This window comes from Sarcophilus harrisii, chromosome 4, assembly GCF_902635505.1.
Source record: "Sarcophilus harrisii chromosome 4, mSarHar1.11, whole genome shotgun sequence".
Classification (NCBI taxonomy): domain Eukaryota; kingdom Metazoa; phylum Chordata; class Mammalia; order Dasyuromorphia; family Dasyuridae; genus Sarcophilus; species Sarcophilus harrisii.
The window spans coordinates 426,227,411-426,240,992 of record NC_045429.1 but is presented as its reverse complement, the minus strand read 5'-3'; the positions used below and the strand labels follow the sequence as shown (position 1 = coordinate 426,240,992).

The following is a 13,582-nucleotide window of genomic DNA, read 5'->3' as shown; positions in this document are numbered from 1 at the left end:
GAATAGTCCAGCTGAAGTCCTGCTCCCTCAAGTCCCTCAGCTACAACCTCCAAGAGCCCACAAGAGGGCACCCATGTCAAGAACCTTGGTCTTCAGCAAGTCCAGGGAAAGGGGTCTTGCCCCCTGGTGGCCGTTTTTGGTCTGCAGTCCCTCTACCCTAGCTTTCCAAGACTCTAAGGGAAAAAAAAATCAATGAGAGACTCCAGGGGCAGAGATTCCTGGCCCACAGCCTGAAGGGACATCGACCGGGAGAGGAGCAAAGGTAGGAAGAAACAGGATAAATGTCCTGGTAGCCGCTCTGGGAGGAGCTATCTTGTTCTACAATTCAAACTAGTTCACTATAAAAAGATTGGATTTACTACTTGAGTTCTCTCATTCATCAGCATAATGTAGAGAGCTGTTAGCTTTCATTCAATCAGTCATCAAGTTTTTTTTACTTAATCGTTTTTTTTTATTTGATTTTACGTAATCACAATTTTTTTACTACATGGTAGGGATAAAAAAGTAAAAAGGAAACTATTCCTGCCTTCAAGGAAGTTAAATTAGATTGGGAGAGACAATGTGTATATACTTAGTTATAAATAAGTAAATGATATATTTAATATTTAATAAATAAATAAGTAAATAACAAAAAAATACTTATGTGAGTATTATATATATATATGTGTATATATATATATATATACATATATATATATATATAAATTTTCTCTTGCCCCTCATCCTTCCTTCCAACCCATGGAGGGGTTGACCATGCAGTCTGGCACTAGTCATTCGTTTTTCCCCGTAGTAGCTGTTAATTCCAGATCTCTATTCAGTCCCTACCCTGATCCTTTTAGCCACAGTTCAAGGAAAGGAAGATACCAAAAACTTTTCTGAGGGGTAGGGCGTGTGTGTGCTCTGAGGCAGAACTGCTCAGAAGGAGAGTTCAGCTAAGGCCTGAAAAATAAAGATAATGATTATAACCCCTTGCTGCCTGTCAAGGAGGGAAGCAGGCGACTGTCCCGGAGGAGAAGAAACGAAGCTTTCATCTGGCATGAGGGCGATGTTATTAGCTTTGTCCTTATTCCTATGGTCTTACCCCAACGAGTGTCCTGGCAATTCTTACCTCACTGCTGCTCTCATTCATGCCCTCACCTGGGCATATAAATATATAATATATATATATATATATATATATATATATGTATATGTATATATAAAATATAAAAAAATTTAAAAATACTTATATACATAAGTATATAAAATATAAAATATATAAATATATATAAAATAAATATATAATTATATAAACATATATACTTGTCTAAGTATATAAAAATATATAAGTTTATAAAAATAATCTACTTATGTATTTATATAAAATATAAAAATAATACACTTGTATATGTATATAAAATATAAAAATATACTTACATAAGTATATAAAATATTAAAATAATATATAAATATATAAAAAATAAAAATAATATACATATATAAGTATATGCAAATATAAAAATAATATACGTATATAAAATACTATACTTATACAAGTATATAAAATATAAAAATATACTTATGTAAGTATATAATAATATAAAAAATAAACACATGGTGATTCTGGGGGTAGGAGGAATCAAGCAAGTGGAAAGATCTCATGCTTTTTACATGGAAGAAGAGAAATCTAGTCAAAAGATTCTCTTCCTCCCACATTCCTACCATAAATTTCCCCACTATGGTTCCCGTCACTTCACCTTTTCCCTTGAACTATCGCCCTGGATTCCAGGGAATAGTAGAAATGGTTACTGAAGAAGCTTGTGCTTCTCCCTTTTTAAACATAGTCCCTTTCTTCCATTAAGCTGGTGGGAGTTCCAAGATTACAGTGGGATAAGAATTCTTACTTTCTTCCCTTCCTGTTTCATGAGTCTCCTAACTTACCAGTTTGAATAGGAGAACAGGACAGCTCACCTTAGGCATGAGGAAAAAAAAAAAAAAAAAAAAAAAAAAAAAAAGGAGATGATTAGGTCTAATCTCTTGCTGCCAGGACACTAGGCTTGCTTCTTTCCCGTCCTTGCTCCTTTCATCAGTGACCTTTCAGGCTTTGGGCCACTTCTACTCAGTAACCTCTGTCTCAGGGGGCCTCATTGATTCTTCCCTCCAAACTATTTCAGTCTGTTCTGAAATCCCTACCAACCATTGTTTCTCTTTCCCATTGTGCCTTTTATATTGGCTTGCGTTTGCCTGACCTGAAAAAAAGCTCTACAGTATTCTAACTCTCTAACTATCCTGGCAGTCTGCCTGTCCCCGAAGGCCTAGGAGCTAAAGGCCCTGTGGTAGCCACAGGCACCTCCACCTCCCTGACACTTCAGTAGCCTGTGCAGAGGAAGTGAGTCACACTCCTTGTCACACGGGCACTGTGGGCGTGGCCATACCAGCCCAGCAATTGCCCGGGTGAGGGCATGAGTGAGAACAGCAGTGAGGTTAGGATTGCCAGGGCACTCGTTGGGGTAAGACCATAGGAATAAGGACAAAGCTAATAACATCGCCCTCATGCCAGATGAGAGCTTCGTTTCTTCTCCTCCGGGACAGTCGCCTGCTTCCCTCCTTGACAGGCAGCAAGGGGTTATAATCATTATCTTTATTTTTCAGACCTTAGCTGAACTCTCCTGCTGAGCAGTTCTGCCTCAGAACACACACACACCCCACCCTCCAGAAAAGTTTTTGGTATCTTCCTTTCCTTGAATTGTGGCTAAAAGGATCAGGGTAGGGACTGAATAGAGATCTGGAATTAACAGCTACTACGGGGAAAAACGAATGACTAGTGCCAGACTGCATGGTCAACCCCTCCATGGGCTGGAAGGAAGGATGAGGGGCAAGAGAAAAGTAACTATGAAAATGGAAAACTGGAAGGAGAGAGAAACTGGAAGGGTATGCTGGGAGCATGAATGAATGCAAGGCAAAAGGAGAACCTAGCAGGCTTGAACAGTAGAGGGAGCTGGATCCCAAGAGGGCCTGGAACGGGACAATCAAAGGCAGATCTCCCTGGGTAGTATGCGAAGGAGAGAGAATAGAGTAGGGAAAGAGATTTGGGAGAGCAGGGTGCTAGAAAAGGGACTCTCTCCTCCTGTAGCAGGGTGTTGAGGGTGGGGATAGGGGAGAAGGAGGAAAAACTCGGCACTACAGCTAGATAAAGACTGGGAGGGGAGGAGGTTCTAGGGGGCTAGAGAAAGAACCTATTCTGGAGTGGGATAAAATGCTAGAAAAGGCAGATGGGGAAATTGGGAAAATATGAAGAGCAGGCTAGAAAATAACATATAGAGAGAAATCGAGAGCTGGCCATCTAGGAAGAATGGAAGGAATACGATATATACAATGGTCTTTGTTTCAGACCAAAAAATTGGAGTATGTGGTCTGAAAGTGTGTATCCCTTTTGCCAAAACTTATTAGTTCTCTTTTTTAAATCTTTCTTATGATTATCCCAGAAAATCCAGGTTATGTGAGCACAACAGAGAAAGGGAAACTAGGAAAATTAAATTGGAAAGAGGTTTGGGAAAATGTTGATTTATTAAAAGGTACTGGGCCGCTGGACTTGGCCTAAGATGTTTATGAACAATGTCTGCCAAGAAGTAAGCAGTACAGAGATAGCAGAGCAGAAAGTAGGAGAGAAGGGCATCTGGGAAGCTCGGTTTTAGAGGTTAAAAGTGGGAGTATGAAGGTTCAAGCTTGAGGCAAGATACCCTGCACAAAGGTTAATAACATAAATTATGGGAAATTTGTTAGCCTCCCTCACCTTTCTCTCTATACAGGTAAACCTCAGACCTATTAGTCACATTCTCTGGAAAGTGGTAAGGATGTCAGACAGGAGGTGATGATGACTAGAGATAATAGAGCTGAATGATATTAACTTAGCCTGGATCCTTAGAGAAGACTCTCAACCACCTTCATTTGCATCTTCCCCAGAGTGTTTGGGGGTGCACTGAGACCCAGGCACCCCAACATCAAAGTATGAAGAAGCATCAGCTAACACCTACTCTTCTTTCTCCGCACGTTCTCCATGGAAGACAGGATGGAAATGTGCGGAAATGACCAGTTGGAAGAAATGGAGATTGAGGTAATTGGGCTGAAACTATGTAACCATGTATCTGTATCTGAGGCAAGAGTTACAACTGAGTAGAGGTGAATGGGACTGGGTGCTATCATTACCTCCCATTTTTATTATTCAGTCTAAGTTGGCTCAAGAGCCTTCGGAACCTTCCTGTGCCCCAGGGGCAAGTTGAACCCCACCAAGATCCTATCTTCCCCCATCCCCTCCCAAGTCCTTTGCAAGATCCACCTTCCCGCAATTTAAATATCTGAATGATCTTTGTGGTCAGAAAACTGCACTGACCTTGACAACTTCCCTCTCTCCTTGGGGAAGCCACTCACTGGCATCTGAAGTGCTTTAAATCAAGTGATAAACGCACTTTTCCAAGATCCCGTTTCTACCTGTAGGGCAGAGCTGGGAACGAGGGGGTGGGGTGGGGCGGGAACGAGGGACGAATCTCTTTTCTGACCACTCAGAAGGTCCCCAACCTCGGCAGCCCGGCTCAGGCGAGGGTGGGTGGGAGTTCGATCTGTGGCTCGGCCATTGATTGCTAAGGTTTGCAGCAGACCCCCGCCCCCGCCCCCGCCCTCGCCCGACCCGGCCCAGCCCAGTCTCTCCTCCCACTCCCCCCGCGCCCCGTAGGCTCCCGCGTTGGCTCTGGCGGACGCGCTGGACTCCACTCTTTCTAGTCTTGGGCTGGGATTCGGACTCCGCCGGCGGCGGGAGGAGGGAACGAGCGGGCAGGCGAGCAGGCGGAAGGGGGAGGAGAGGAGAGCAGCCGAGCCCTGTGGAATCAGGGGGTGGGGGAAGAAGGGCGGACGGAGGAGGTGAGAGCAGAGGACAGCCCGGCCACCGCGGACGCTGCCAAGTAAGTCTGCACTCGCCTGCAAGCTCCGGGGGCCCCGCGGAGAGGGCGCACGGGGGGCAAGAGGAAGAAGTCCGACGGGGGGGGGTCCCGGAGAGGTTGGTCCGGACCGAGGGGCGCCCTGGCTCGTGGCTGGCGCTGCCCCGGCTCCCAGGGTTATCCGCTGGCGGCCCGCCCAGCCCCCCGGGCTGGGGAGCAGACGAGGCGCCCGAAATGCCGGGCTCCGGGGAGAGGGGGGGGCAGTGCCGGGACCGGAGCGGCCGCTGCCTCCCAGGCCTCCGCCTGTTCTGCTCATGGCGGCCGGAGCTTGGGGGGGAGGGAAGGGACGGCCAGGGGAGGGACGAGGCCTGAGCCGGGCCTGGCCGGGGCCCCCGGCTCCGGGCCCCACCGAGGCGGGGCCCGTGTTCGCTCCCCTGAGCCAGCGCGGGGCTCTGTCTTCCTCCAGCCCCTTTCGCGCCAGGCTTCGCGATTTCTCCCGCCGGGCAACAGGTCCAGGAGGGAAGCCTCGCCCAGGACCACGAAAGGGTGCGGGCCTGGCCCTCGGTCCTGGAGGTGAGGCTAAAGAGCCAGCCAAAGAATCCTGAGCCGCGGGGTGCCCTCCCGGCTGCAGTGGGGCCGGGCTGCGGGTCACCCCATGTGCCAGCACAGAAGGAAAAGGGCGGCGTGGCGAGACCACCTCGGAGAGACTAGCGGCCACATCTGCTTAACGGGAAGCGGGAAGGAGGGGTTAAGAAAGGCAGCCCTGGTTCCTCTGGGCCTGCCACTCCTGCACCGTTATGGGGTGTGTATGTGTGCGGGCTGGGCCGGCCGGCCCGGGGTGGGGGGGGAGAGGGGGAAAGGGGGGGTGATGCTGGTTGAGCTGGTTCTCTCTATTGCAGGCTGCTAATTACAGAAGTGGGAAAGGCAAATTGACAGGCGGCTTGATTGCAGGTGTTTGGCTAAAGTAACTGGCCCATCTGGGGGTTTCTTTTACTCCTAGGTTCTTAGCTCCTTCTTCTGACCATCCTCATTAAGTTTTAGCTTGAGTTGTTTGTTCCTTGTTGGCTCAAAAGCCCTAACTTCGTTGTCTGGAAGTTCTAGACAAAGCACACCGGTCTCTGAGGTTCTTTGGAACCCTGCTACTCTCTGTGGTAGTTTCCCTTCAGAGTATCAGGTTGAGAAGGGCTTTGACAGGGGATACCTCTCCCGTTTCCATTAGGTCTATTGGGGAGCTGTCACTAACCGGGTGGGCATATGGGTGCATAAGAAGCTTCAGTGACTTTATATTTTATTGTGTCTGAGCATATATTTCCTTGTGTTTGTTGTTTTGCATGTGTAACTATGTCCCTGGTCTGTCTTTTAATCGAATCCTTTAGACTTTGCCCTGTCTGAGAATGAGAAGTCTCATTCCAAAGAGAGCTTCATTTTTTCTTCTCCCTTTGCCAGTGCCATTTGTTTACTGTCTTCTAGAAGTCTAGAAAAAAGATTCCTTTTTCCCCTCTTCTTTGTCTTCCCGTTTTTTTTTTCTTACCTTATTTCTTTGGCTTTCTTATTTGTCAACCCTGCCCTCAGGGTTAGAAATCTTATCTGCTTTACTTAGCCTGTGCCTGTTGTGTTTGGGTGCTGGGCTTCTAGGTAGGGACCCAGCTGGGCTTCGGGTCAGGTGATCTTAAATAAGACCTGAGGGCCCTTTTCTTGCTTTTTCTATGTCCCAACACTGACCTTATTTTGGGAGGTTGGGAGTGAGGAAGAAAGGTAAAGTGTTTACTGAATTGCCTGAATATGGCTCTCATGCCTTCATCTTTCCTCTTCCAGTTTTTTCCACTGTGTTTCCCCAGAGGTTCCTTTTAACTTGAAAATAAAGTTTACAAGAGCTTCCAAAGTTTTTCTAGTTCCAGATTTTATAATTACTCTGCAAAAGATTACAGGAGGCTGAAATTATAACTGGTCTCCCTTTGACCCATAAGCTTCTATCCCTAGCCCAGCTCTTTGACCCCCCCTTCCCCAAACAAAAAGAGTTGTGAGGAAGGTTAGGGTTAGAATGAGAAGAGGTAAGGGATGGGCTGGGCAGCTCCCAGCTCAAGTTCCTTGTAACTGAATGCCTAGGAAATCTCTGCCGTCCTGGCAGTTTTCCAGCCTTTGCCTCAGAAAGTGGTGTCTGTGTTTCCAGAGGAGGGAGAACTGCTCTTTGTGTCTGTGTGTGTCTGTTTCTTTGTGTTTAGGGGGCAATCCTGGAAGTGGAAAGGTTTGTGTTGAGTAAGGTGAGGGGAAGTGTGCAAGTCTGGGACCCACTCTGAGGAGCGGGAACTAGGCTGGTAGTGGAGGGAGCAAATGTTCTCTATGTGAGTTTCCTGGCTCTGGGCTCTCAGTTTTGTTCTTTCTCACTGGCTTGTGGGTCCAAAGAAGCCCACTGGAGAAGGGGGCAGGAGCCAGAAAGGTTTATGGGAAGCAGAACTCAAGAGCAGAGTTGTGCAGATCTGTTCCATGTACCTGGTTTGTTTCCCTGCTGTGCTTCTCTCTGCCCTGCCTGGCAGGCTGAGGGATTAAGGGAGCTGCTGCTAATGGAGGCAGAGGAGAGTGGGCAAAGGCTGTTTGGGAGGGCTGTGGTTAGAGAGAGGCTGAAACATCGGAGAGAACGCCATTATTTTTCATTATTCCAATCATTGCGAAACATCCACTTTACCTTGATCCTGGGAGAAGGCTGGGGGAGGAGAGGCCTTATGGTTGAGTTGGTTACTCCTAGTCCTTTCCTTGCTGGCATCCTGCTCCCTTAAACCTTCCCTCCTGACCCCAGCCCCATCCAGGAACAAGATGTACCTGGGCTTCTGGAGTCAAAAAGGCAAAGGCAAAGAAAGAGATGCTTTCCTACCACAGTCTTCAGGACCTTTGCCAAGATCTCTAAGCACTTAATTCTCACAGAAATCCAGGATTTGCATGAAGTGCTCTGCTGCCCATCCTTCTCGCCTCTTATTGGGTGAAAGGGCAACCAGAACCTAGTTCTGATACCTGATAGGATTTATATTTCATGAGAAGGATCAACTTTGCCCCAGTATAAAGCCCATTTGGTAGGCTGATTTGTCTCGAACCCGAAATTTTGTGTGGGCAGAGGGAGGAAAAGAAAAGGGGAGTAGTTGAGGGATATGGACATGTCCCAGGTAAAACCTCTAGTCCCCACTCTTCTCCTTAAGGCAGAATTATTATTAAGCCTCCTACCTTATCTCTTCCTTTTTTTCAGTTGTACTCATTACCTCCCACATAGCTTTTGTTTGGGGAGAAGGGAGAGATAAGGTGAGAGGGAGATTTCACTATAGATAATTTTATCACTCTCATTTAAAAAGGTTTCATTTCACTTTCAAGTCCAATCATTTAATCCTTCAGAGAAAGGGGGTGGAAAGGTCTTAGTTTAGGCCAAGAAATGAGTTGGGGGCGAGGAGGGCCTTAAGCTTCTTTAGTTTTTGTGACTCCTTCTGAGGGCAGTGTTCAAGGAGGGGAAGTGGTGAACATGAGAGGGTAAAGTCCTTGTGCCGGGAGTATTTGCCCATGACTGACAAGAGTTGGGATTTCGAAAGATCTCAAAAGGGGGTGGGGGAAAGGGGAGGAAGAGGATGATAGGCTCAAGCTATGTTATGATCTGAGGACTTAAGTCTTCTGCCATCACATCACTCGCTTTCTAGAGCACAGTAAAGTCTCCCCAAAGTCCCCATGAGAAGGAAGAGGTCATTTTTCTCTTGCTAAAACATTCTGGGAATTCTGAGGGGGCCACAGTTCTTTGTCAATGACCTCTCTTGAAAATGGAATAAAGCCAGGGATGGAGAGCCTGGAAATCTGGTCTCAAGCTTCTCTGCACCATCCTCACTATAGTAATTCGATAGGGCCATCTTGTTTACTTACTTTCTTGGGTTCTTGCGGGATTGTTAGGTTTTACTCTAAACCCAGCCTTTTCCACTTTGTCTCCAGATCACCCTTCCCTATTCTCCCTTTCATCCCCTTAGGAGGTGGTGGTAGGGAGGGTCCCAGTTCCCAATGTCAATGTAGCAACCTTTTCCTGAGATTTCCCAAGCTCCCTGCCCCCAGCTTGGTATTCTTTCTGGACAAGTTCTAACACGATGTAGTTCTTAATCCTACTCAACTTTGGGACCTGCCATTACTCTGCTTCCTCCCTTCCCCCACGGACTTGGGACTTTGAAGAACTGAGTCAATCTGTGAGACTGCTTGAATGAATGAGGATCTGGGTGGTCTGGGGTCAAGTGTCCAGTGCCTACAAGTGCAGAGTTTGGCCTGTGGCCCAGAGTCTCATAGGTTAACTCTTAGCTACAGTTTCTTCACCTATTGTCTCCTCTTCTGTTTAATCAGTCACCCCTTTCTCTGGTTGCTCGCTTCTTCTAGATCTTTGTGGCCCCCTCCATTAGTGGACCATGGGGACGAGGGGACATTTCCCCTCATTCTGGAAGTCTCTCTTGCTTGCCCTCAGAGAGGCCTAGGGTCGGTTTAGGAGTGGGCAAAATGGAAGGAGGGGCAGCGGGAAGGTTATTTTGCCTTTAGTCGGTTTTAGCAGCTGCTGGAAGCTTAAGCATTACTAAGTGGATTGAAACAAACACGAGCTGTGTCCCTCCATCCTGGGTTCAGAAGGGAAGTCCTGGACCCTAAGTTCATATTTATAGGAACCTGGAGAAGGAAGACTTTTGCACATTTTGGGGTGACTATCCTTCCATCCCAAACATTCACTCTGTAAGCCTTGTCATGGTTCCCTTAGGATGTCCTAACATCCCTGGCAGCCCCTCTTCCTGATGCCTTTCCCCCCCATCTCTTGGGCTCTCTAGGATGCTGCAGATCCTCTATGATTACTTCTGGTGGGAGCGATTGTGGCTACCTGTGAACCTGACCTGGGCTGACCTGGAGGACCGCGATGGACGCATCTACGCCAAGGCTTCTGACCTTTACATCACTTTGCCCTTGGCTCTGCTCTTCCTTATTATCCGATACTTCTTCGAGATGTGAGCATCTTGCCCTTCTGCCTGCCTTTCCCACCTGCTTTCTCTGAGGTCTTTCAGCTGGCAGTCATTGGTGGTCAGGCCTTGGTGTCCCCACTTTGCCCTCCCCGTAAAGGCCGGCATTGTCTGCCTGAGGGTTTAGCTCCCCCAGGCCATTCTTTGAATAGCCATTTGTTTCTTCCCCTCCCCCAGGCCACTGGTAGACACAAGCTGCTTTGTCCAGAACTTGTGGGAAACAAAGGAGGCCAGAGGGGGTGCCAGGGAACCTTTCTCTAGCACTGAGCTGGGGAAACTGAGGCCTTAGAGAAGGTTCTAGGCTCCTAGTCTCTTCCCCCTCCCCCATCTCAGATGTCATAGGGGGTCCTTGAAAAGGACAGTCCCTCTCCTTAACCAGATGCCTTTCCCAGTTATGTGGCTACCCCGCTGGCTGCCCTCCTAAATGTGAAGGAGAAAACCCGACTTCGAGCATCCCCCAACCCAACCCTGGAGAACTTCTACTGTACCAGTGGCAAACACCCCAAACAGGTATGGAGGAGGGGAGACTCAAGGCCCCCGGCCGCCCCTCCTAAGTGCACCTGACCCATTGGATGCCAGATCTTAGCAGGGGAGGGAGGGAGGAGGTGAGCGCCAGAGGGAAGTAATTGGTGAGGCAGGAGGAAAACGGAGAGTTCTGGCTTTGCAGCCAAAAGATCTTGGCTCACTGGCTCTGATCTTTGCCTCTTGGGTGACTTGTGGCCAAGCATTTAACCCCTTTTGACCTGTTTCATCTAAAATGAGAGGATTGTATGTCACATGAGCTTTCCCCTCCTTCCCAGCTCTAAAATGATGCTCCTTGGGCCTGTAAGTGCTAGAGAATAAAGGCATTCATTTTGGGGGCAAGGTTTGGGGCTGAAATCTAGTGCCCTAGCCAAAGGGCTGGGAGCAGAAAAAAGGCAAAGGAGGGTTAGGGGATTGGGGAAAGGAATTAGGGAGGCAGCGCCAGAGAGACCGCTTCTGAGGGGATCAGCAATCAGCCATCAGCCAGATTCTCTGTCCAAGCAGTCCCTGTGAACTTTTCCGTCTCTCCCCAACCCTCTCAGGCAGAGGTGGAGCTCTTGTCCCGGAAGAGCGGGCTCTCTAGCCGTCAGGTGGAGCGATGGTTCCGGAGACGCCGAAATCAGGACCGGCCTAGTCTGCTCAAGAAGTTCCGGGAGGCCAGGTGGCAAGGGAGCCGGGGTACCGGGCGGAGGGATTAGGGAGTGCCTGGTGTGGGAAAGGATGAAATGGAGGTGAAGAGTCTTGAGGGTAGGTGGGGAGCCCAGGGTCTGCTCCCTAGTGCCGTCCCACCGAGTGCCTTTGTTTCTTCATTCAGTTGGAGATTCACCTTTTATCTTATTGCCTTCATCGCCGGCATGGCCGTCATTGTGGATGTGAGTTGAGGGCGTGAGGGAGGAGTTGGAGGTTGGCAGGTGGAGACTGACTCGTAGGACTTGGTTCCCCCTTCAGTATTTCAGCTCCACTGATTTGCCACTATCTTTTCTCAGAAACCTTGGTTCTATGACATGAAAGAAGTATGGAAAGGTTATCCCATACAGGTACGAGAAGGGGGGACCACAGATCCTCATCAGGGGCAAGAGGCATACAAGGTTTTGGTGGGGTGGGCCTGGGAGCGAAACTTGAGATGGAGGGAATCTGTAACATCCTTGGGAGTGACTGAGAAATCTGAAGGGTCTGGGGGAGACTCCTTGTTGGGGTAAAATTGTATTACTCTAGTAATTGTATTACTCTAGAATCGGTGAATGAGTGTAGTGGGAGTGGGTGGGTGAGGCTTTTGGAAAGCACCTGTGCTTTGGTGAGCAGTTTTCCTTCCTTTCTCCTAGTCTACCATCCCTTCCCAGTACTGGTATTACATGATAGAACTCTCCTTCTACTGGTCCCTACTCTTCAGTATTGCTTCTGATGTGAAACGAAAGGTAGGTCCACAACTGGCAGAGGGATGGTTTGGGGAGTCCTCTGGGTACGGGATCCTCCCGTTTACTGCTAGAAGCTCTCCCTTGTCTGTTCAGTTGTGATAAATTTGAAAGGAAGTGGCCATGCCAGGTCTCAGCCCCTTCCTTTGATTTGAGGCTTAACCTTTTTAGTGTCATGGGCACTATTTTGGCAGCCCTGTGAACCTGTGAACCCCTTCTCCGGATGTTTTTAGTTCAGTAGAATGAGAGAATTACAAAGGAAACCAAGTCTGTTGAGATGAGATAGATGTGAATTTTTTCCATACCACCCAAACTTTTGTAGACTCCCTCACCTTGGAGTTCATGGACCCAAGTTTAGGAATCCCTACTTTAGAAAGTAGGGCAGAAGAGGCAAGGGTTGGAAGATACCTGGGAGAAGGAAAGAGGGAACTGTGGGATTGGGGAACAGAGAAAAGTTCTCATCTCATGACCTCTAATGTCCTCCTTAGGATTTCAAAGAACAGGTAATCCACCACGTGGCCACCATCATACTCATCAGTTTCTCCTGGTGTGCCAACTACATCCGAGCCGGGACGCTCATCATGGCTCTCCATGACTCCTCCGACTACCTGCTGGAGGTCAGGATTCCCCTGGACTCCCCTAACCCAAGATCCCAGGCCAGATAACACTTCCCCTGCCCCTTTTGCCTCCTTTAGGGATGTTGGGTTGGGCTAAGGGGTCAATCCCAATCTCCTGGTCTTATCTGTACATACATATACGGAATATAATAGACATACACACCCACATTATGTATGTCGGAGGGGGACTTGGGCCCTTGATGATGGCTACAGAGGGCTGGGGGTGTCTGTGCAGTCAGCCAAGATGTTCAACTACGCCGGATGGAAAAACACGTGCAACACTATCTTCATTGTCTTTGCCATTGTCTTCATCATCACTCGACTGGTCATCTTGCCCTTCTGGTGAGTGGGAGGCAGGGGTACTGCCTGCATTGGGGGTGGGTCTCTCTGGCCCCTTCCCTCTGCTTTGTCCTCTGTCTCCCTTGCCCCAGACCGTGTGACCTCATCTTCCCTGGGCCCCCTCTTCCTAGTTTTCCCCTCTCTGCCCCTCAGGATCCTCCACTGCACAATAGTGTACCCTCTGCAGCTGTATCCTGCCTTTTTTGGATATTACTTCTTTAACTCCATGATGGGTGTGCTGCAAGTGCTGCATATCTTCTGGGCCTACCTCATCCTTCGCATGGCCCTCAAATTTGTAACTGGAAAGGTAAGGACTCTCTCCATCTTGGGGGCTCCTTTGCTAAGTAAGCGTGGGTTCCTCTAACCCCCATTGAGTTTTTTTCATTCCTAGCAAAAGGAAGGCCTTCCTACTCCTGAGCACCTGCACTCAGGCCTCTTTCATATTAAGTGTGTTCACCTGTTTAAACATCAGGTAGGACCCTAAGGGGGGGAGTGGAGGAGTTACCAATCTTTGCTCCCCTTTCTTCTGTAGCTGGTAGAAGATGAGCGCAGCGATCGGGAGGAGACGGAAAGCTCTGAGGGTGATGAGGCTATCACCAGTGGGGGAATGAAGAACCATCATCTAGCCAACGGTCACCCCATCCTTAACAATAACCACAGAAAAAATGACTGAGCCTGGCTCCCCTACTGGCCCTGCTGGATTTCATAAAGCCAAGAAACGGCCCTCCCTCCCCCAAGGGGAGCTGTCCCTTAGGGAGTGGGTCAGAGGTCACCAA

The 13,582-nt window shown here is 48.5% G+C and overlaps 1 protein-coding gene across 3 annotated transcripts; it reads left to right on the top strand.

Annotated features, from left to right (window-relative positions):
- Positions 1–4,849: 4,849 nt before the first annotated feature.
- Positions 4,850–13,479, top strand: CERS2 (ceramide synthase 2). Of its 3 annotated transcripts, none has more exons than XM_031967488.1 (11): positions 4,850–4,934; positions 9,731–9,904; positions 10,309–10,426; positions 10,981–11,099; positions 11,253–11,310; positions 11,425–11,475; positions 11,761–11,853; positions 12,339–12,467; positions 12,703–12,809; positions 12,960–13,113; positions 13,339–13,479. In XM_031967488.1, the coding sequence occupies exons 2-11, from the start codon at positions 9,732–9,734 to the stop codon at positions 13,477–13,479; spliced, it is 1,143 nt and encodes a 380-aa protein (XP_031823348.1). In that variant the 5' UTR covers positions 4,850–4,934; position 9,731. The 3 variants fall into 3 exon arrangements, with proteins under 3 accessions (XP_031823348.1, XP_031823349.1, XP_031823347.1); XM_031967489.1 differs by lacking the exon at positions 4,850–4,934 and adding an exon at positions 5,406–5,483; XM_031967487.1 differs by lacking the exon at positions 4,850–4,934 and adding an exon at positions 5,580–5,712.
- Positions 13,480–13,582: the final 103 nt, after the last annotated feature.